The 23,060-nt window shown below is 34.3% G+C and overlaps 1 protein-coding gene across 1 annotated transcript in view; it reads left to right on the top strand.

Annotated features, from left to right (window-relative positions):
• mapk1 (mitogen-activated protein kinase 1) overlaps positions 1-19,666 on the top strand; it is a 64,255-nt gene extending 44,589 nt beyond the window's left edge. The window contains 5 exon segments of the mRNA NM_182888.2: positions 3,318-3,432; positions 9,590-9,721; positions 11,153-11,262; positions 13,396-13,524; positions 19,384-19,666. Of these exon segments, the coding sequence (NP_878308.2) occupies positions 3,318-3,432; positions 9,590-9,721; positions 11,153-11,262; positions 13,396-13,512 (474 nt within the window). The 3' untranslated portion in view covers positions 13,513-13,524; positions 19,384-19,666.
• The last annotated feature ends 3,394 nt before the right edge of the window (positions 19,667-23,060 follow it).

Raw genomic sequence — 23,060 nt, 5'->3', positions numbered from 1 at the left:
TTTTACATTTTTTGCTAAGTAAATAAAACCACGCATGAAACCCTAATTTATTACTTTGTTACATTGAACTTAAGGTTAAAGATTTTCCTTTAGTATAAATAGAAAATATATGTGCAAAAATATTTTAAAAAATATATCAGATTTTCTTTTAGAATTTTATATAATTTTTTTGTTTTTTTTAAGTCTTTATTTATTAATGTATTTTTTAAATTATCAAACAATAACCACAGATCACAACCAGTATATTCCAGTAAAACCAGTAAATTGACATCACAATATCATCATGAGCATCAAAACAAACTGCAGCTCAATAAAAAAGAAGTAAATGATCAAATAAATAAATGAAAAAATTGAATGGAAAAAATACATAATAAAATTATAATTTAATAACAAATTAACGCAGGGGCATATGGTGATCCACCAACGTTTTGCAATAACTTGCATGAAATCGAGGTGTTTACATACTTAAGGAACGACGTGCAGGTCTAAAAAAAAAAAAAAAGGGTACATTTTCCCCATTGACCAGTGGGTAATATATTCCAGTGACATAAGGTCAAATATTACTTATTGTTATTCTGACACTATTGTTAGCCCTGTCACAATATCTTTTATTTTTGGTACGATATAAAGAAACACAATCTATTGCAATAAACTATGTTACTGTCATTTTAAGACCATTTTGACATTATTATAGCATCAGAAAGCAGCTACATGCTTCCAATGAACACAAATCATATTTTATTCTTAAAAATATTTGATTTAATTATAGTCATTTTAACTATTTAATAATTAGCAATTGGAATCAAAATATGAAAACTGACACCCTAAACAAATAAATAGAAATAATAATAAATGTTTAAAAAAATTGACCAAGGTAAAAAGAACTAGAAAGAAGTAACAGCTTTATTTTCAGTCAACATACTATTGTAATTCATGGTGAATACTATAGTGTTTTATAACCATACTGACACTGATGCCTCCAATAGACATAGAGATGTACAGTTGAAGTCAGAATTATTGCCCCCCTTTGAATTTCATTAAAAAAAAATATTTCCCAAATGATGTTTAACAGAGCAAGGAAATTTTCACTTTAAGGCAAGGCAAGTTTATTTATATAGCACATTTCATACACAGTGGCAATTCAAAGTGCTTTACATAAACAAGAATAAAAGAAACAGGTAAAAAAAATAAAATTAAAACAAAAATTAAAACTGATTAAAAAAACATAAAAACAGGTGATATAAAAGAATGAAGAAGAAGAGAAAAACATAATAGTGCATGTCTGATAATATTTTTTCTTCTAGAGAAAGTCTTATTTGTTTTATTTTGGCTAGAATAAAAGCAGTTTTAATTTTTTTTTAAACCATTTTAAGGTCAAAATTATTAGCCCTTTTAAGCTATATTTTTTTCGATTGTCTACAGAACAAACCAATTAACTTGCCTAATTACCCTAACCTGCCTAGTTAACCTAATTAACCTAATTAAGCCTTTAAATGTCACTTTAAGCTGTATAGAAGTGTCTTGAAAAATATCTAGTCAAATATTATTTACTGTCATCATGGCAAAGATAAAATAAATCTTAATTATTATTAGACTTATTATTATGTTTAGAAAGGTGTTGAAAAAATCTTTCCATTAAATAGAAATTGTGGAAAAAATTGAAATTCTTCAATTTGAGAAATAAACTCTGACAGGCTGCATAGAAAGGTTAAATAACTTCCTGTTTGTTGAACTCTATATATTAAGTGGATTGAGGTCATATCCAGTAATAATTAAAAGACTGAACTGTACTCAATAGACTTTTACATGCAGTTCCAAAACAGTGCATAAAGTCACCCTCTTCTGCTTTGCACTTTAGACAATATGGAGAATAATTTGTTTTGCGTTTTATTCATTAAAGTCTTTAATTCAATATCTTTTTCTTGTATGAATCGCTACAAGTATAGTTAAAATTACTGCGTACGGAGTTGAACCATGGTACACTCAAACTTTGCATGGTATTGTTTTTTTACACCCGTCAGACATGACTAATGATTCTTAATCAATAAAAATCATGATTCATATAAGATTAAAAGCTAAATTTGTGAATTTTTATGTCTAGTGCTCATATATATAAGTACACCCCTCACAAATCTCTCTTTTAAATTCATATTTTTAATAGGAAGCTTTACAATATTATATTTGTGCAAATACATTAGATTAGTCAATACTGAAGCCAAATCTGGAGCTTATCTAACAAAATAACTTACAATAACAGTCCAAAAACCAGTACACCCAAATTCATATGTTAGAGAAAAATATTAAATACAAGTTTTAAATAGAGGAAAAATTAAGAAAAGCAAAATAAAAAGAAATATTAGTTGAAATTTTGTAGGTTGTAAATTTTTATGCAATATTTTGCTTAAATTGAAATCAATCATCTTTTAATTTCTAAATGAGTTTGGTTGCTAAAATATTATTATTATTATTATTATTTTAATAATGTATTTATTAAATGTTTAAGCAATACAGATACAACAACAAACATGTGAACAGATCATGGGGGGAAAGAAAGAAAAAAAAAGGAGGGGGGGCATTTATAAAAGTATCCATATTGCTTATTCATGCACCACAAACCTTCACAAGATCTGACCTTGTTAAATCTACCCTCTGATGACTATGGAGGTTATGTTTAAACCCATATGTAACAAAAAAGGATCCCACCTCTCATGAAATAAAACATCTTTGCCATGTAACACACAAGTTAAGTAGTAGTCCAGTGGTACATATTCAAGTATTCCCCTGTGCCATAAAGAGTTTGTTGGAGTTTTGTCCGTTATCCAGTCCAGTACATTTTCTTGCACAAAATGTCAGGAACTTGCAAAGTGTTTTTTTATGTTTGTCCATATCAATCTCGTCGAATATCCCAAGCAGCAAATGCTTGGGGTCGCAACCAATATTAATACATAAAATTCCATTATTTCTTGTTCAATCATGGCCCAGAACTTTTGAATTTCCCTGCAAAGCCAGAAACAAAGAACAGGGTCGCCATCCTCGGTTTTACATTTCAGACGCATTGGTGACAACTCCTCTTTAAACCTGTGCCTTCATGAGGGAGAGATGTGAGCTCGATGTAGAATTTTCAGTTGTAAAATATTATTTTAAGAAATATCTGTTTAATAAATCTGTTTTGTTTAAATGCCTCAAAATACATTGCCTATATTCACTGAGAAATGGATCAAAATATTCATTTTCAAAGAGGGGGGGGGGGTGTACTTAATTATGCTGAGCACTTTACCAATCAACAATTTCTTAATATTTTTTGTCTCTCTCCTCAGGGTTACACTAAATCCATTGATATATGGTCTGTTGGTTGTATTCTGGCTGAGATGCTTTCAAATAGACCCATCTTCCCCGGGAAACACTATCTGGACCAGCTTAACCACATCTTAGGTAAACAAGCATGTGAACTTTATATTTCCTTTGTGAAGAGCGTTTGACGTCACGCTACTCAAGGGTTCGGCTTTATGTTCTTGTGGAGCATCAGCCAATCGAACAGTAGTAGCCGTGATGTCAATTGTCCTTTAAGAGCAGTCGATTAGTCCCATGACATTTACGGGTTCTTAAAAATCATTGTGTTTCACAGGAAAAGGGCTGTAGAGCTGCTTTGAGATTAATAAGAGTGTTCTCAAATAGTGCTGCCAGGTATTACGGTGTTTGGCTTAGCTTGTAGTTTCACTACTTGCACGCAGACTGATTCTTTTGAGGTTAAATAAAATGGGTCAGAAAAATTTGAGCACAAGGGACAATGATGATTTATTCCATTCCGATAAATGAGAAACAATTAATTTAAATAATATATGTAATTTGCTGTTATGGAGTTTTGAGATATATAAACTGCAAAGACATGCAGATTGTAGCTTGTTTTAGCAATATCTTTTGAGGTAAATTATGGTAAAATATTTTTCTTATAGGAATAGTTTACATTTAATTGTAAATTAAATTAGTAAAACTAATTAAAATTTGAAAAGATATTTTAGTTTGTTATTATTAATTGTATTAATTATTACAGTGCTGTTTAGTGAATAATATAATTAATAATAATTGTATTTCTCTTGTTTAGTATTATTGGTCTAATTGTACTTATTTAATAATAGTAATACATTCAAATAATAATTAGAAATAATTAATAATAATAGAATCTAATATAATAATAATAATTATTATTATTATTAATAAATTCACTTACTATGTGCAATTCATTCATTTTCTTTTTCGGCATAGTCCCTTTATTAATGAGGGGTCGCCACAGCGGAATGAACCGCCAACTTATCCAGCACATGTTTTACGCAGCGGATGCCCTTTCAGCTGCAACCCAACACTGGAAACACTCATACATTCTCATTCACAGACATACACTATGGACAATTTAGTTTATTCAATTTATCTATAGCGCATGTGTTTGGACTGTGGGGGAAACCAGAGCACCTGGAGGAAACACTGGGAGAACATGCAAACTCCACACAGAAATGCCAACTGACCCAGCCGAGACTCAAACCAGCGACATTCTTGCTGTGAGGCGAGATCGCTACCCACTGCGTCGCCCTATATGTGCTATTAAGCGAAATAATTTAATAATAAATTTTATTGCTTTTGTTGCGTAGTATTGTTGGTATTGTTTTACTTTTTTTAATAATCATAAAAAATTTAATAATTAAGAATATTAATATAATTACTAATGTGTATTGCTTTTAAGTGGCATTATTGGTATTATTTTTATTTATTAATACAAAAAGGATTTTATAATAGTAATAATAAATATGTATAAATTAATAAAAATTTTAAAATTTATTATTAATAATAATAATAATATTTTTGTATTGATAAAATCACATAGTATGATGTGCTATTTAGTGAAATAATATAATTAAAAATTAGAGTATTTTTTGTTAAGTAGTATTATTGGTATTGTTTAACTTATTTAATAATCCTAATAAAAGCAAATAATATTTATAATTAAAATCACATGTAGTAGTAGTAATAATAATAATAATAATAAAATAAAACATTTGAAAATATTTATTATTATTATTATTGCTTTGTTTAATAATCCTAATTAAATAAAAAATTGTATAATTAAAATAACATAATGAAATAATAATTACAGTAATAATATAGTATTTTAAATTATTATTGTTATTATTATTATTATTGTTTATAAAATCTCATATAATCATATAATTATGATGACAAAATAAAAAATCTTTTTAAAACGGCAGTCACAATTATTGGAATATTATTTTTTGAATAATAGAATTATTAATAATGGTATTGCTTTTGTTTAGTATTATTGGTATTATTTTACTTTTAATAATAAACCTATTAAAATCAAATAATAAAAATTATTATTAATCACTCATTTGAAAAAAAATTATTATTATAACTTCGTTTAATAATTCTTATTAAAATTAAAAATATAATAATAATAATAATAATAATAACAAATTTTAACAATTTTAAAATTCTATTTAAAAATGCAGTCACAATTATTAGAATATTGTTTTGCGAATAAAATAATTACTAATAATGGTTTTGCTTTGGTTAAGTAGTATTATTTGTATTATTTTACCTTTATTTTACAATGTTAATAATAAAAAAAACTATTAATTATAATAATTCAATAATAATAACAACAAAAAAGTATAATATATATCTGAAAATGCAGTCACAATTATTGTAATATTTCCCCATGCCAAGTCTTAATTGTAATCCATCCAAGCTTTGTTTTACACATGAACTGTTGATGTCGAGGTGTATTCATAAATCACATGACTCTCTCTAAACACCGCTCTGACATCACACCCAGTGACATCAGTCTCTTCTTCAAAAGAAACTCGAGGTTTGTATTTTTTTTTCAGTAGGATTTCAAAAAGCTGTCCATCCATAATGAAAAACATGCTTATTCGCTGATCTAAATAATTGATGTACATCGAGCACTCATAGGCCATTTATCACCAGTGCCGAAACACGATATACTGCGGTCAGTTTTGCATCGTAAGACTGAGATAAACGTTTGATGGTTATCAGCAGAAAGGCTTCATCATCATTTCCCCTGCAACTCGAAGCACATCAGTCGTCGCTCGCTTCCCTTCTCTTCATTTTCCTTTTCTTCATCTGATGCATCAGTTCAAAACCCAGTGTTTCCTGTGAGATGCTGTTGATTTTGACCCTGCGCTGCGCTGATAACGTTGTCTGTGCTTCGACATTGTTTTTCTAACAAACCTGTAGTGAGGGCTCCTAAGGAGGTGATCTCTATAGTAATGTTGTCTTTCATGAATGTTTGTGTGTGTGTGTGTGTGTCTTTGAACCAGTCTGGCCTTTGCGAGCAGATGTTTCCCTGTTGATAACTGTACTTATTTCCTCATTTAGATTGTGTGTGTGTGTGTGTGTGTGCGCATCATTAGCTTTAGTGCACTCTGGGCTTTTGTCGTATCGTCTCTCATTCTCTGAACATGCATTTTTATCAAATTTGGAGTCCAGTACAACTCAAAAAAAAAGTGTGTTTTTTTTAGGACTGCAGGATACTAGAGAAATGTTAAATATACAGATATTTTCTTTGCAATATAACGTTTTCAAGAAAAGTTTTTGGTCACATTTTACTATTTGGTTTCAATAGTTAATGTTTACTAACATGAACTGAGTACTGTGCGTTCACACCAAACGCGGCAAGAGTGTCAGAATACACTACATTGATCTCGTATTTAAAGGGGTCGTTGCAGCATATCAGTTATATTCCTGCATAAAACATGCTTTCTAGTGTGATAATGTTGCGCACTTCTTTTCAAATTCGTTTAACAATGGAAGATTAAGTTGCATGTGGTGTGGCTTTGCTCCACTTAATTATCCAATGTGTCCATATGTCTGAAATATCCTGAAGCAGCAATATTGTTTTGTACTGTCGCGTGAGTTTCCCTCTTTTTTTAAGATAAATATATATAACATTAATGCACTTCAGTTACTCGCCAGTAACTTATTTAATGCATGTTCCTGTATGAAAACATTGTAAAAAATTGAAAATCCGGCGACCGCAATAATCAAACCCTTGGGAACAACTGTGATCAGAACCAAAGTTCACAGGTCTGTGTTCTCTGAACTGCTCTCAAGCGGTGGACTTCTTCATTCTGATTGCTTGCCGCCGAACCGCATCATTGCTCATTACCATAAAGTTGACTTGATTTCAACTCTCCTCGACGCCCACACTGGCAAGACGCGCCGCGCTGCTCCTCACCGCCGGCTCTCATTGAAAATGAATGACTTCGGGCTACTTTGACGCTCTTGCCGCTTTCGGTGTGAACGTATGGTTATGAAAGGTACTTGAACAGCATTTAATAATTATAGTTGTAGTTTAATTATAGTATAGAACATTTACCAATGCATTATAAACATCTAAATTCATGCTTATTAACATTAGTTAATGCACTGTGAGTTGACATGAACCATCAATGAGCATCTGTATTTTCATTCATTAACGTTAAAGATGCAGTCTGTAAGTTTGACACCCAGTGGTCGAACTAGGTATTGCACCCCTGGTTCAAAACACATGCAAGCGCAGGTTGCGAGATTGACAGTGAGTGCAGATTGATAGTGGGTGCACTATTCTGTACTTTTAAATGGCTGTATTTAATTTTCTGTCGTGTTTCGTCTGGTGTAAACAGTTAAATTGCTCATCTCTGAAAATCTCGTCAATGTGGCGTGTTGTTAGGAAACGAGGTTACAATGTAACCTGCTCGCCTAATGTTTACGCTTGTGTCACGACTTCTGGGTGTTAGAATAGGGACTGAAGTAACATTTATATTGTGAAAATTTTGTGTAATATGGGAGAAGAACAACCATACATCAAGCAAAATACTGCACAACTACATACTACATTAAGTTATGATTGAATCGCCTCTTGTTACTGATTTGAAATACTTTGATAACGAGCAGGAAATGTGCATGGACCAATGATATGACAACATTGAAATGGTCTGTAAATATAGTACAGCCCCATTCGATTGGTTACATCATATATATATATATATATATATATATATATATATATATATATATATATATATATATATATATATATATATATATATATATATATATATATATATATATATATATACACACACACACACACACACACACACACACACACACACACACACACACACACATACATACACATATACATATATATATATATATGTATATATATATATATATATATATATATATATATATACACACACACACACACATCATATATATACACACACACATCATATATATATATATATATATATATATATATATATATATATATATATATATATATATACACTTAATGGTAATGAGCTATGACGCGGTTTGACGGCAAGCAATCAGAATGCACGTCCACCGCTTGATCGGAGTTCAGAGAACACAGACCTGTGAACTTTGGTTCCGATCACAGCTGTTCCCAAGGGTTTGATAATTGCGGTCGCCGGATTTACAAGAACATGCATTGAATAACTTACTGACGAGTTACTGATGTTCATAAATGTTATATAAATTTATCTTTAAAAAAACGGAATCTCATGCGATGTGACAATACAAAACAGTAATTCTGCTTAGACATATGGACACATATTGGATAAAAAGAGCAAAGCCACAATAAACACAACTTGATCTTCCATTGTTTTATGAATTTGATAAGACGTGCGCAACATTTTCACGCTAGAAACATGTTTTATGCAGAATTGTAACTGATATGCTGCAACGGCTCCTTTAAATACGAGATTAAGGTAGCGAGTTTTGATGCTCTCGCCACCGGAGCTGAAGGCAGACAGCGTTGTCGCCAGGGCGGCCAGAGCGACCTTGGACGCTCTCGCTGGTTTCGGTGTGAACGTACGGTTAGGAGCGTATTGGGAGCGACACCCTCACGTTTTCCTGGCTCACCTAGTTGAAAACATCTTAACTTTTTAGAATGCTGCAAGGGCACTGCGAGTCACGTGACAAGAACTGACCAATCCGCTTCATGCTTTGAATGGAATATACACATTTCGGTAGACTAATTACCTCAGTCAAACAGAGCACCGAGACACTGCACAGCTTTTTCATTTTCTCCATAAATAAAACTTCAATAAAAAAAATCAATGGTGACGGAAGAGCAGCGCACCTCGCATTTTCCATGTGCTTTGGGACACTATATGTGAACGGGGCCTTAGACAGGTTTTTCAAATGAAGACGCAAAAGAAATAACACACAACAACAAGAGAGAGTGTAGGGTGGTCTGGCCTTCTCTTTTATGTGTGGTGGTCTTTTCTGTCAGAGGATGTCAGCAAATGAATGTGATTGACGTGATGGGACCAATGACCGGAACCAAAGAAAATGAAAGCAGACAATAAGAAAAGAAGGGGAACAGAAGGAAACCGACACAAAATAACACAAGCACATGACAGCAACTGATTTGTGTTCCGCAGATTAATGACTCTGAAAAAACTTTGTGACAACGCTCATTTTTCACCTTCTGTCCTGTCCTCTTCCATACTCTAATCCTCTTTGTTTGTCTTGTGTCCTGCAGGTATTTTGGGCTCCCCTTCTCAGGAGGACCTGAACTGCATCATCAACATTAAAGCAAGAAATTACCTGCTGTCCCTTCCTCTCCGCAGCAAAGTGCCCTGGAACCGCCTGTTTCCCAACGCAGACCCTAAAGGTCAGAGTTCAGCTCCACACGCTTTCAGTAAAGGAAACCAGTCCTCTTATTTGGAGATCAAGCCACCTTAAAAGGCCCCCTGAAGTGCCTTGAACTGTGCAGTTGAAACATGAAGGTAGTGCTGGATATATCCGATTGCTCCCCTTAAAGGAGTCTGGCAAGAGCACTTTTAGCTTAGCTTAGCATAGACCATTGAATCGGATTAGACCATTAGCATCTTGCACAAAAAAGATCTTCTGGTGTTATATTATGTACTAAGACAGTTTTACAACTTCTTAAATAAGCCGATCTCCTAGTCTGGCAAGAGCGCTTTTAGCATAGCTTAGCATAGATCATTGAATCAGATTAGACCATTAGCATCTCGATCACAATTGACCAGTATTGAATTTTCCTACTCATCTACATTGTGTACTAAGACCTACAGAAAATTAAAAGTTGCTATTTTCTAGGTAGAAATGTATAGGAACTATTCTATAATAATTAAAGAACTTTGTTGCTGTGCCATGGCTGCAGCAGGCACAATGATATTACGCAGTGCCTGAAAATAGTCCTCAGCTAGGTAAGCGGCACATGCTCCCTGTGCACGTAAGTGGTCATATTAGTTACATTAATGGTAGTCAACTGATTTTCAGGCACTGTGTATTGTGCCTGCTGCAGCCTTGATACAGCAGCAAAGTTCCTTGATTATTACGCCGAATAGGGAGTATAGTACCTAGTTTCTATATCGGCCTAGAAAAATAGCAACTTTACATTTTCTGTCGGTTTTAGTACAGCATGTAGAAGAGTTGAACTTTAAATAGGAAATTGACCAAACCTATAGTCATTTTTGATCGAGATGCTAATGGTCTGATCCGATTTAATGATTTATGCTAAGCTAAGCTAAAAGTGCTCCCGCCAGACACAGAGATATACTCGATGAATTTAAAATTGGTAAAACTCAACTGTTTAACTCTAGGGAAGTTTTAAAATGAGCCTATTTTTTTTAAAAAAGTGAAGTGTTACTTTAAGAAAAGATAGCCAATAGTGTTTCTTTTATCAGAGCTCAGACATTGAGCCTATTAGGGAACATATGATTAGTCAGAAAGTTTAATGATAAGGTAAAGTGTGCAAAGACATCATTAACAAAAAAAGTCAGTCAAGTTAATGATGCTAAAATTTTCGAAATGCGGATTTTGTTATAAATGACCTCAAGATTAACTTGTTAATAAGAACAACAAACCCAACTAAAACTTTTATTTTGATTTAAATGTTTGATTTCTTTAAATATAAAATGACTTTACGTTCACAATGTGACTTGCGTATAATTTAAGTGCTTCGTGAAATTTACTGTTATAACAATAAGCTGAGCAGAAGTATGCTTCATGACATCCACTTTTTTTTTTTTTTTTAAAGTGCTGGTTTGATGTTTGTGTTTCTCTGTCTTTGTTCTAGCGCTGGACCTGTTGGATAAGATGTTGACCTTTAACCCCCATAAGAGGATTGAGGTTGAGGAAGCGCTCACTCACCCGTACCTGGAGCAGTACTATGATCCTACAGATGAGGTCAGTTCACCTCTAAAGCAGCTACTGTAATTCCTGCAGCGTTGTGGGAAATAGTATACTTGGATTAACATTAAGCACAACATAGATAATAATAATAACTGTTATTATTATTACTACTACAACTGTTCAGTAAGATAAACACTGCTCTAAATACAATTATAATCAAGTAAAATATTGCAATAATAATAATAATAATAATAATAATTTGTTTAATAATCATAATAACATTAATAGTATTGTTATTTATGATTAATAATATGATTTATAATTAACTATCAATAATAATAATAAAATAATAATAATAATAAGCATGTGCATGGTAGATTAATCTGTGTCAATAGTGTAGTTTTTAATTAGACTAATTTTATCAACATTATAAAATCAATTGTGGCAAGCTGTATTATATATTTTATGTATTGGATGACTTTACATTGCAGCTTGTTTAGTCATTTAAATATTTTAAGGAGATAATATTTTGATAAACATTAACATTAGGTGCAACACAGATCAAGATTATAATAATAATAACTATTCATAATTCTACTGCTACTACCAACTGTACAGTAAGATTGAAACTGCACTAAATATAATTAGAGCAAGACAAATATTGGAATAATAATAATAATAATAATAATAATCTATTATTTATATAATAACAATCAATTATTTTTAAATAATATTTTTAATTTTTAATAATTTTTATTTAAATTTTTTTATTTTTATTTTTTTTATTTTTACATTGCAGATTATTTTTTACTTTAAATATTTTAAGGAAAACGTGCAGCTTTACATTCTGCTGTCCTCTGTTTTCACTAGTTTACTATGTTCTCCGCTCTTGCCTATCTTGAGTTTATGGTGATTAAAGGTTAAGAGAGTTTTACTCAAAAACCCTTTGAAGTGCACTTTTAATAGCCACAATGACCTTTGACCGTCTGAAGAGTGTCTGCTAAAATTTATCAGTGTCTTTAAGCATACAGATAATGTTAATCCTGCAATTTTGCGTCCAAATATTGCAAAAAAAACATTGTTTAACACCTGCTAAGTAATATAAAAGAAAATGCCATTTTTAATATTGCTGTACTCCACGATAACCAGCAATACAGCAAAATTCAAATTCTGAGAAAAACTGAACATTCTGCATGCGCTTGCCTGAAAATCAAACCTAAAACTACTTTTGTAAAAATGATTATTTATTATTTTTATTCAATAATTTAATTATTTTATAACACTTTTATAAAATATTTAACTCGATAACATATTTTAACCTAAAATAATAACTTTGTATTAAAAAATTATACTGATTATGATAAAATAATCACTTTTTATTTTATTTTTGTTTACTTTTCAGTTATTTTTATTGCTGAATAAAGTAACACACATAACAGTACATAAAACATCAAATACTATATCAAACAATAAGTTACATTGACAAAAAAAAAGCAGTACGTATAATAACCACGATTTGATTGACAGTGAACGAGTCGAAGCTTAATTTTTCCAGCGTTGCCATGGCAGCACAATAATGTTATTGCAAGCAGCAGTAACAAGTATACTACTTTGAAATAGCCTGTCAGTGCTGTATTTGATTTGCTTTTCCAGTGAGCGTGTGCGGTTTATGCATTGATAAGTATACATGTACATGAACAGAATATCCACAAACATCCCAAGTCTTCCGGAAATTCCAGGAGTGTCCCGCAAATGCATAAAGACTCCCGGATGGCCACAAACTAATCATAATCTCCCCAAAATCCTGCGTCGCCTCTTGCTCTTCAGATACGTCGCGCACTACCACTGCTCTTCATATACATCGCGCACCTAACCCCACTCCACCCCCCCTCCCTGGTCTTCAGATACGTCACGCACCTCCCCATCCCATTCTCCCACAAATCATCTCTGTCTCCCCTGGAAATGAGTTTTGCCTAGTTGTGATGTCTGCATCCATAGAGCAAAATATTGAGCTAGTTTAAACTTTGACCGAGGCACACACATACAAGCTAGTCAACAGTTCTCCTCTAGTGCTCCTGGTTGGTGTGGCTTTTTCGAAACCAAAAATTTCATTTTCAGTAATTAATCAGGTATATCTCTAATGATAACTATGCTTTATTTAGATCTCTTTCTCTTTTTTTTTCACAGCCTGTTGCAGAGGCTCCGTTCAAGTTCGACATGGAGCTGGATGATTTGCCCAAAGAGACTCTGAAAGAGCTGATCTTTGAAGAGACCGCACGCTTCCAGCCAGGCTACAGACCATAGCTGTGCACACAGGTAAACCACAGAGTAAATGCAGGATTACAAAATGACCAACAAAATCAAGAGCATCATATAATGAACAAAAAAAAAAAAAACATGACAGTTTGTCATGTAACTGTGTGTAAAAGATCCAGTCATTTTTAAATGCTGCAAAAGAGGGATTTGAATTCTTAAAATGAATCATGTACACCTAAAAAATGACTTTTGCTGCTTGTTTAAACTACTTATTTAGAATGAATTGAAACAACATAATTCTTCCAGTTTTTTTTTTTTTTTTTTTTTTTTTTTTTTTTTTTTTTTTTTTGGGACAATTTAATTGTTTAATGCTCAGTCCACTTAAATTTGTAAAAACGATCATGTTAACCTAATCGATTTGTGTTGGGACAACACGAAGGAATTGTGTGGAACCCATTTTTTACTGTTTACACATAAAAGAGATTTAAAGTTGTTGTTTTTTGGTTTTTTTTGCAAATGCAATTTAATACTTAGTTACTTAATACTTAATACTTACTTGTACATCACAGATCAGTCATACTGTTGAAAAGGTATTATTATTTCTTTATTAATTCATGTCTTCTTTATTAATTTGTGCTCGCCAAGGCTGCATTTTACAGCTGATGAAAATGATTAGCTCTCCTATAATTATAAATAATTGTTTTTCAAATATTTTCCAAGTGCTGTTTTACAGCAGGGGCACCACTAGGGTGGAAGTTAGGACGATTCTAAGGACAATAGAAGAGCATTAAAGATTTTGAGTTGAATCAGTAGTTCTTGGTGATTCATATATCGCCAGTGAGTGGTAGTTCTTTTTATTTTTTATTTTTTTGATTAAAAATAAATGCAAATAAGTCCAAATTAATAGCCATGGCTCCTAATGACACACTGAAGGCTGATTTAAAAGTTTCTATAAATACCAAACATTTCAATCTCTCTGGCATAGTGCTTAATGGTAGGCAAAACGCTGAAATACGCTGGAGGAACACAAGGGCCCAAAAAACTTAAGCGTAAAACAAGTCATTGTGGCACAAAAGGCCTTGATCAGTGCTTCACTGCGTCCTTTTATTCAGAGTAGGTTGAGATGAGAAACAAATCGAATCCATCATTAAATTTCCTCCATTAACCGCCTTCCTTCAAACAAAGTATAAACACCGAGTGAACACCAGAGGGCAGCATAGATCCACACACATTAACTAAAGGTCTTAACACCCCCACCCTTAAAAATAAAACATCAATGTTTTGATAATGTAAACCTCTCTTATGACAGATCACCAGATTATAAATAATAAGAGACCAATGCATAAGGCGATGGTTTGCATTTGACAATCGCTGCACAAACACAAGGGAATTGTAATCAGTATACACTTTAATAGGTTTGGAACTGGACCCAACACATACCTGTCAATATTGGGATGTGAAAATAAGGGATATGCCCACCATAACAAGGGATTCCCCCGAATTCTATGCTCATTTAGGAAAAATTAGTTGTGTTTAAAAAATTGTTGTTATTATTAATTATGTGTTTATGTCTGTTCAAACACGCACCCAAAACCCAGAATTTTGCTCTGCTTCAGATTGAGTGTACAGAATCCGTTAGGGAAACAGCGTCTATTTATCAGTATGGAGCGCGTCAGCTGATAGTCATGCTCCATTATATGGCTGTTTTGCGGATTGCATATGAAGGGGAGACAGTACCTGTAATGAAAAGGAAAGGGAATCCCGCCGTTTTCATATTTATTTCAAAGTGGTTTCATGCCTCAACAAAGCGAAAGCACAGAACAGACTCTCATTTAAGAGCAAGGGGCGGCCCCTGGTGGTTTGGCAGTATTGCTTGCATATAGGTAGGATTGGCTCTAATGTTTATTTGCCACCCTTCAGAGAAACACTGAAAATACGGGAGAAATACGGGAAAATACCTTTATAGTTCTATCCTGGAATAATAGCGGGATAGAACTGTAAAATACGGGAGGGTTGACGGGTATGACCCAACATAGACTTCAAAATGTTGCAAAGCAAGAAATAAAGCGAGAGCTTCCTTTTCTATAGTGCTGTAATTAACTTGGTGTTCTTGAAAAGAAACTCATTGGATAGTTCAAACCAAGGAAAACAGCACCTGCACCCACACCACTAGCTTCCACTTCTAACGAGAATTCCTGGTAGACTAATTCTTGTGCAATAAAAAATAATTTCCCTACTGGCAAATATTCACCCGACACCAAATATAAAAAGAAACTGACACCAAATATAAAAGCAGACACTAACCCGCTGTAATGCCATCAGCAATGACTTAATCTCCAAAAGACAGATGAAAACATCTGTGAATTGTACCTCTGACAGGGACACGAGGGTTTAAAATTGCTGGAAAACATCTGCGGGTGAAGTATATTAATTGATCGCAACTGCTCAGTTTGGGATCACATCTCTGTTTTGTTCTGTTGATATATATACAAATATTCGTAGCTTGAAACAGGTGGAAATATGACTGAATTGAGCTGCCTTTTCGGTCCCCCACATGGCTTGATCCATGCCTGGCATTTCTGCCCTTGGGTTTTAGGTTTTGATAAAGGAAGAAAATTCCACCACCCCATCCAATCTTTTATGATACCGACATCAGATTTGTACAATCCAGATCGGTTTGGGTTGTTTCCCTCACTCGAAAGTTTGACAGACTTCCCATGCCTATTTACGGTTGCTAAGCCATGATTGGTTTGTGGCGGTTTTCGTGTGTGGCTTAGCGAAGGGTCGGTTAAAACAAATTATTGCTTAAGGGGGCGACTATTGACCTTAAAATGGTTTTAAAAAATTTAAAGTCTGCTTTTATTCTAGCCGAAGTAAAACAAATCAGACTTTCTCCAGAAGAAAAAATAGGAAATACGGTCGAAAAATTCCTTGCTCTGTTAAACATCATTGGGGAAATATTTGAAAAAGAAAAATGTGATAATAAGGGCTAATAATTTTGACTTCAACTGTATATATGGATATTTGCACGTACAGAAATCAGTGTGTAAAGACATGCAGTGCTCCTGTGTTTAAATCCGGACGATTCTCTGAAAGCAGTAGCTGTTCCCTTTAGACTTCCTGGATTACAAAAGACTGCCAAGAACATGAATATTATTAGAACAGTGAAACTACTTGACATGGTTACTCAGAATATTTCATTAGAAGAACTCTTTTATTCTTGTTGCATAATGACTGAAATATAGACAGACTGAATGCAAAACCACCAGCAGTCATGGGCTCGGTGCCTGTTGGTGAGTGATGCTTTGGAAACAATTCTATCCTGTAAACAATGATCACGATGCTGAGTTTATGCTTTATTAGTGACTGACAGTACAGATTGTTGTGTAACATGCAGAAATAATGACTTTTCTGTACCTTCCACAAAATCTTGACAAACCAAAGCTAAATATTTATTTATTTATCATAAAATATTAATTTAAAGAGATGCAAGGCTTATTCGGGATCATGCTTTAGATCAGGGGTCACCAAACTTGTTCCTGGAGGGCCGAAGTCCAGCAGATTTTAGCTCCAACCTTAATTAAACACACCTGATCAAGCTAATCAAGGTCTTACTAGGTATACTTGAAACACCCAAGCAGGTTGTTGGAGCTAAACCCTGAAGGGACACTGGCCCTCCAGACCAGAGATTGGTGACCCCTGCTTTAGATTATGTATTTAATATCATGTTGTTCCTAATAGAAATGTACACACTTTACAAAAAAAAAAAAAAAAAAAAAAAAGAACAAGCCTGTATTCTCACTAAGGCTGCATTTTATTCAGGTTTTGCTGTCGAGGATGGTTTGGACAAAAACCTGCCTGAGTATAGTGATGCTGGAAACACTGGGTCTCATTCACTGATAATTGCATTTATTTTTCATATGTATACCATACACTAAAAGATATAGACGTAGTATCTGTGATGTCACCCATAGTAGGTTTCTGATGAGCACAAATTAAGCTACGAGTAGGCGGGGCCAACCGATGCCATTCATTCATGTGTTATCGCACCGACCGGTGGACACCAAAAAAGGGCAAAGAGGTGGAGCATCAGTGGAGCTACAGATGCCCCCCACAGAAAATTCAATTTACAAAATTTACCCCCCACAGTCATCATGAAGGGTAATATTACCTTTATGCACCAAAACCATTATTTGTATCAGGCTGTAAACATGTTTTTATCAGCTATAAAATTGGCCAATTTAGCATATTGCAGTCAGTGAACATCTGGAGATCCCAGCCCCCAAAGGCGAGTCGATGAATTGCAGTTTCAGTTACTTCCGTATTGGCTTCACGAGGGAAAGCGGGATGTTGGTGCTTGATTTGCACGCATATTTGAACTTCTCACAAAAACTTTCCGCCTGATTCACAACACGTGTGTACGCGCATGAGCTCGTTCTTAAACTCGTTCTTCTGTTAGGGAATTTGGAGTCTTTGGAATGCACAAGTTTAGTAATTTGCATAGGACACACCCACACCTGCTCCATAAATGGGCTTTTCACAAAGAGGCACTAAAAATTAAAAGACAAATTATAAATTAAGAAAAGGCCGTTTAGGCACCTAAATGAAGGAAAAAGAACAGCATTGAATAATGTTAGATGTTGGAAGACACTTTCAGTTCTGAAAACACAAGGGGCTGTTAACTACATTTTAGTTGACTTTATAAAAAGACTTTTTTCAAAGGAGCAGAGCATGTTTCATGATGCTTGGCAGCTAAATTTGATCAACATTCTTGATGCTTGGGTGTTTTGTCTGCGCAGAGTCTTTTTTTTTTTTTTTCAACTGCAGTGCTCCGTCATAATGCAAGGCACAGCAGGCGAACATGAGATCCACGCAGGGCACATAAACAAACTAAGCACTTTATCCCCATAGAAAACCATTTTAAAAAGGTGCTTCTCGATGCAAAAAAAAAACACACATCTGGTGTGAGCAGAGCCTGAAACAGCCTTTCATCACTTTCTGAAAACATATCTGTACATATCCGTAAGCACATTTCACACATAAATGTGTCTGTACGCATGTTTAGTGAATGGTATCCATTGCACTCTTTAAATGTCTTAAAAATACTCTTATGGTCTAGATTAAGGGGAACATGTACTTGTTATGATTTAGATTTTATTTTAAAAATGCATCTCTTTCATGCGTGTCTTACAACAGAGCAAAATAGTTTTTCTTAAGACCGAGACGCACCAAGCCGATTTTGGTGTTTCACACGTCACCTCTCGTCGAGTTAATATCAGAGCTCATTGAGTGGGGTTTGCACACTTGAACTGATTTAGTTAAAACAGAAACTCAAAAGAAAATTGTGCACCAAAGTGAGGACGGACAATGGCTTGTGTACAAATAATAGTGATAATCTGCTCTGCGGAGAGTGTAAAAACAAATCCTCTCGTGCAGGCGCAGAACACATGCTGTTTAATCAGTCGGCTGCTGTCTGTTTGGTGTGTTCACGAGTAGCTTTTTGGTTTAGACGGAAGCAGATGCGAGCCAACAACACAATTGGGTTTCGTCGATGCTAGTTATTTGGTGTCGGCTTGGTGTGTATCAGCCTTCATATGTTTGTTTTCACTTTTATTTAATAGGACAGTTGAGATTTACTGACAGGAAAGTGTAGTCAGTAGAGAAAGGGGAAGGATTGGCAATGACCAGCAATCGAACTTGTCACCGTGAGCACTTTGATGCTATATATCACTAACCACTAGACTATTGACGCAGGCTGTTTATATTTGTTTTTAATTTGAAACTTTTTGTGCTGCCATTTTATCCAGTACTCTCTGGGAGAAGCTATCTCGTATCTCAATGGGACTATCATGGTAAAATAACGGACAAAAAAATAATATATATATGTAAAATAAATAACCCCACTTTTTCTATCTTTAGGCGTTGGTCTGGATTGATTCATGCTGATGCTTCTGTCTCCACTGTGCGCTGTGCTCCTCTTTCGGCCTTTATCGTCTTCATCTTCATCATCTTGAACCGTAAAACTACAGCCAGCCCTCAACGTTCACCTGACCCCAGCCGAAAACATCAACTCCTGCGTCGTCCATTACACTGGAAGAAAAGTGTAGAGCTTCTCTCACACTCTTCCTCTGCATCTCGTCAAGGTTTTTGATTACGATTAATTCTTTCTCTCCCAGTCCTCTGATATACTTCAGTGAAAAAAGACAAAAAAAAAGCGTCTATGATTGTGTTGTTGTTGTGCTTCTTTCTAGCCTCCTGTTAATATTTCCAACAAGCTGCTTTTCTAAGGTGTCTGTAAGCCATTTCGAAGTCCCGCAGAGGTCAAACAGGGCAAGAACCAGGGGATCTCCTCTATTCTTTTCTATTTATATATGCAGTGGACGTTCGCTTATCCACATTGTGCATCGCCAATCTCCTCTAAATGCACGGAGCGCTAAATTTGCCACGGTGCCATTTTTAAGGCTTTAATGTATTTTCGTAAAACTCAAAGAAGTATTTACTAATGATGACCCCTTAAAAATCGATTTAGCAAATTACGTTTTGTACATTTAAACCCCCTTCTATGTGCCTTTAGGCCTTTATATATAATTTATAATCACTTCTAGAATATAGAAATGTTCGAAAATAAGTAAATATTTGTACTTCTCTAAATCATGAACGCAATCATTTTAGGAAAGAAAAGATTAATCTGTTGAATTTGCTTAAGCACCAAAGAAAATATTGTTTTGAAGATGTTAAGTTGATCCAAAAATTTAAATCTGCTGTCAATTTATTCAAGATTATGAGTGTAATTTTATTTCTTCAGCAGAACATATAAAGATTATTCATAAAATGCACTTTGAGAGTTAAAATAATGAATACTTGTGGCTCCTGACGATACATCAAGCTTTTGTAAAGCAAAAAAACTGACAATTATTTACAAAATCATTACCATCGTTGTAAATAATGTTCAGTTTCTAGCACAAACTGATTGTTTTGCTTCATCAGAACTGCCTGTTTTATCAGGAGCCACAGATTTAATAGGTTTATTTTGCCTGTATATAGTTTTGGATATCTGTAGATACACATTTTGAACTATCAAAGATCACGGGTTTAGCTAAAACTCTTTTGTTCTACTAAAGAAAAACAAATTTACATTTTAAATGGCCTGAAAATGAGTAAATTACAGCACAATTTCAATTTTGGGTGAACGCATTCCTTTAAGACAACTTTGGAAAATGAGTATTAGTGTCCAAATGTTGATCTGAGCCCTCAAATTACCTGCCAAAACAACGCAAGTGCCATGCAGGTATATGTATTTCTAAAAATCCAGGTGTTTTTTCTTAAACTAGAGATGCACGTAGATACATTTTAGGACTTCATCACTTTAGCTAGGTTTAGAGGAACTTCTGTCACGGGACAAAGAACAATCCTACGATTTTTTTTCAGTCATTATTGGTACTTTTTGATGTCTGTTCTAATCGTACAGTGCCTGTTAATCTGTATTTATTCTTTCCGTTTTGTATAATTCTTTCTCCTTTTGCTTTCCCAAACCTCCCTCCCCAGCCGCCTTGTATCAATAAGACTGTGCCCTTGCATGACTGTTAAAAAGCTTTCTATACAAAGAAAATGGAAGTGCCACACTGCTGGGGATTCTGCTATTGGACTCTCAGGTTTTTGTTATATCCTACCTTTTGCGGTCTCACATTTCCTATATATAGAGTATTATGAGTTCAAAAAGTAGAAGACAAAAAGAAACTATTTTGCTTGTACATTTCGGTCGCACTTCTTTCAAAATCCAGGTTCCTTACGGTGTTTGAAGAAAAGAATAATAATAATAAAGATGAGCTTTTTTTTAGATGAACAAAATCAGCCAGCTCAGCCAGAATGTCAGGTTTAATTCCACATGGAAATTAGGAGCCTCTAGCCATGGTAATGCACCTTTTAGTAATCTGTTCATAAGATTCATGATTTATTTAGAATAAGAAGGGAAAAAAGCCTTCTCTTTCAGCTTTAGAAAAGTGAAGTTAAAATGTGAAGCCATCTTGCTCTGATGGCTTCATTTGGAGCCGGAGTTTGTGCAGTAGCTGGAGCTGTAGTATTAAAGTCCCGCCCTGCCAGGGCCAATCACAAGCACACTTTTGCGAAGGTACACCCGGTTTTTAATAGCTTCAAATATAAACAACTAGAAAAACACTTGAACATGGTTGTAATCATTTTATTAGTGCTTCGTTTGGCTCACAAACTGTTTGTTTGCATGGGGAGGGCTGGGTTTATGAGCAATACTAGAGCCACAGAAGACATTTAAAATGTTTTGGCTTCACTTTTCTTTTTTTAGCTGTAGAAAAGTGAAGCCAAAATGTGAAGCCATCTCGCTCCCATGGCTTCATTTGGAGCCGTAGTTTGTGCAGTAGCTGAAGCTGTAGTATTAAAGTCCCGCCCTTCCTGCAGACCCAATCACAAGCATGCATTTGTGAAGCCACACCCTGTTTTTAATAGCTTCAAATATAAACAATGACAAAAACATTTGAACATTGTTGTAATAATTTTATTAGTGCTAAGTTTGGCTCACATCATGTTATTTTGCATGGGGAGGGTCGGGTTTATGACCAATACTGCAGCCACAGAGGACATTTAAAATGTTTTGGCTTTACTTTTTATTTTAACTTTAGAAAAGTGAAGCCAAAATGTGAAGCCGTCTTGCTTTAATGGCTTCATTTGGAGCCGGACTTTGTGCAAATGGACTTTGTGCAGTAGCTAAAGCTGTAGTATTAAAGTCCCGCCCTACTTGCAGACCCAATAACAAGCACACTTTTGCAAAGCCACACCCTGTTTTAATAGCTTCAAATATAAACAATGACAAAAACACTTGAACATGGTTGTAAACATTTTATTAGTTCTTAGTTTAGCTCACAACCTGTTTGTTTGCATGGAGAGGGCGGGGTTTATGAACAATACTAGAGCCACAGAAGACATTTAAAATGTTTTGGCCTCACTTTTTCTCTGTCAGCTGTAGAAAAGTGAAGCCAAAATGTGAAGCCATCTTGCTCTGATGGCTTCATTTGAAGCCAGAGTTTGTGCAGTAGCTGGAGCTGTGGTATTAAAGTCCCACCTACGTTCCTGCAGACCCAAGCACACTACAGCCACAGAAGACATTTAAAATGTTTAGGCTTCACTTTTTTTGAGACCCATACAAAATAAAAGCCTACCTGGAATTGTGTATGCTAAAATGCATCACTTTTGTGCAATTAGTGAGCGAGAAAGCACTTAAATGGTTGTGAAAACGAGCTTGGTCTGAGATTTAGTTCTTGATACTGACATGCATGGCTTAAGCAAAGTGTTTCTTTCTCACACTTGCTTCCTTTTTGGTTTACTAACCCCGCATAACTTTTGCTCATGGTATCTGACAAGGCGCCACCTAGTGGTGCAAACAGTTGGTTCATCAATGAGCTATACTCTTAACTATATATATATATATATATATATATATATATATATATATATATATATATATATATATATATATATATATATATAAAATAAAAAATAATATAAAAAAATAGCAAAACCTTGTAAGATAGCTTGTGCTGAATCCGTGTGCAGCCTGTCTGTTTCTG

The sequence above is a fragment of the Danio rerio genome, chromosome 5 (genome assembly GCF_052040795.2).
Source record: "Danio rerio strain M-AB ecotype USA chromosome 5, GRCz13ab, whole genome shotgun sequence".
Lineage (NCBI taxonomy): Eukaryota > Metazoa > Chordata > Actinopteri > Cypriniformes > Danionidae > Danio > Danio rerio.
Note: the sequence above shows the minus strand (reverse complement) of the source record. Positions and strands in the feature narration are given on the sequence as shown.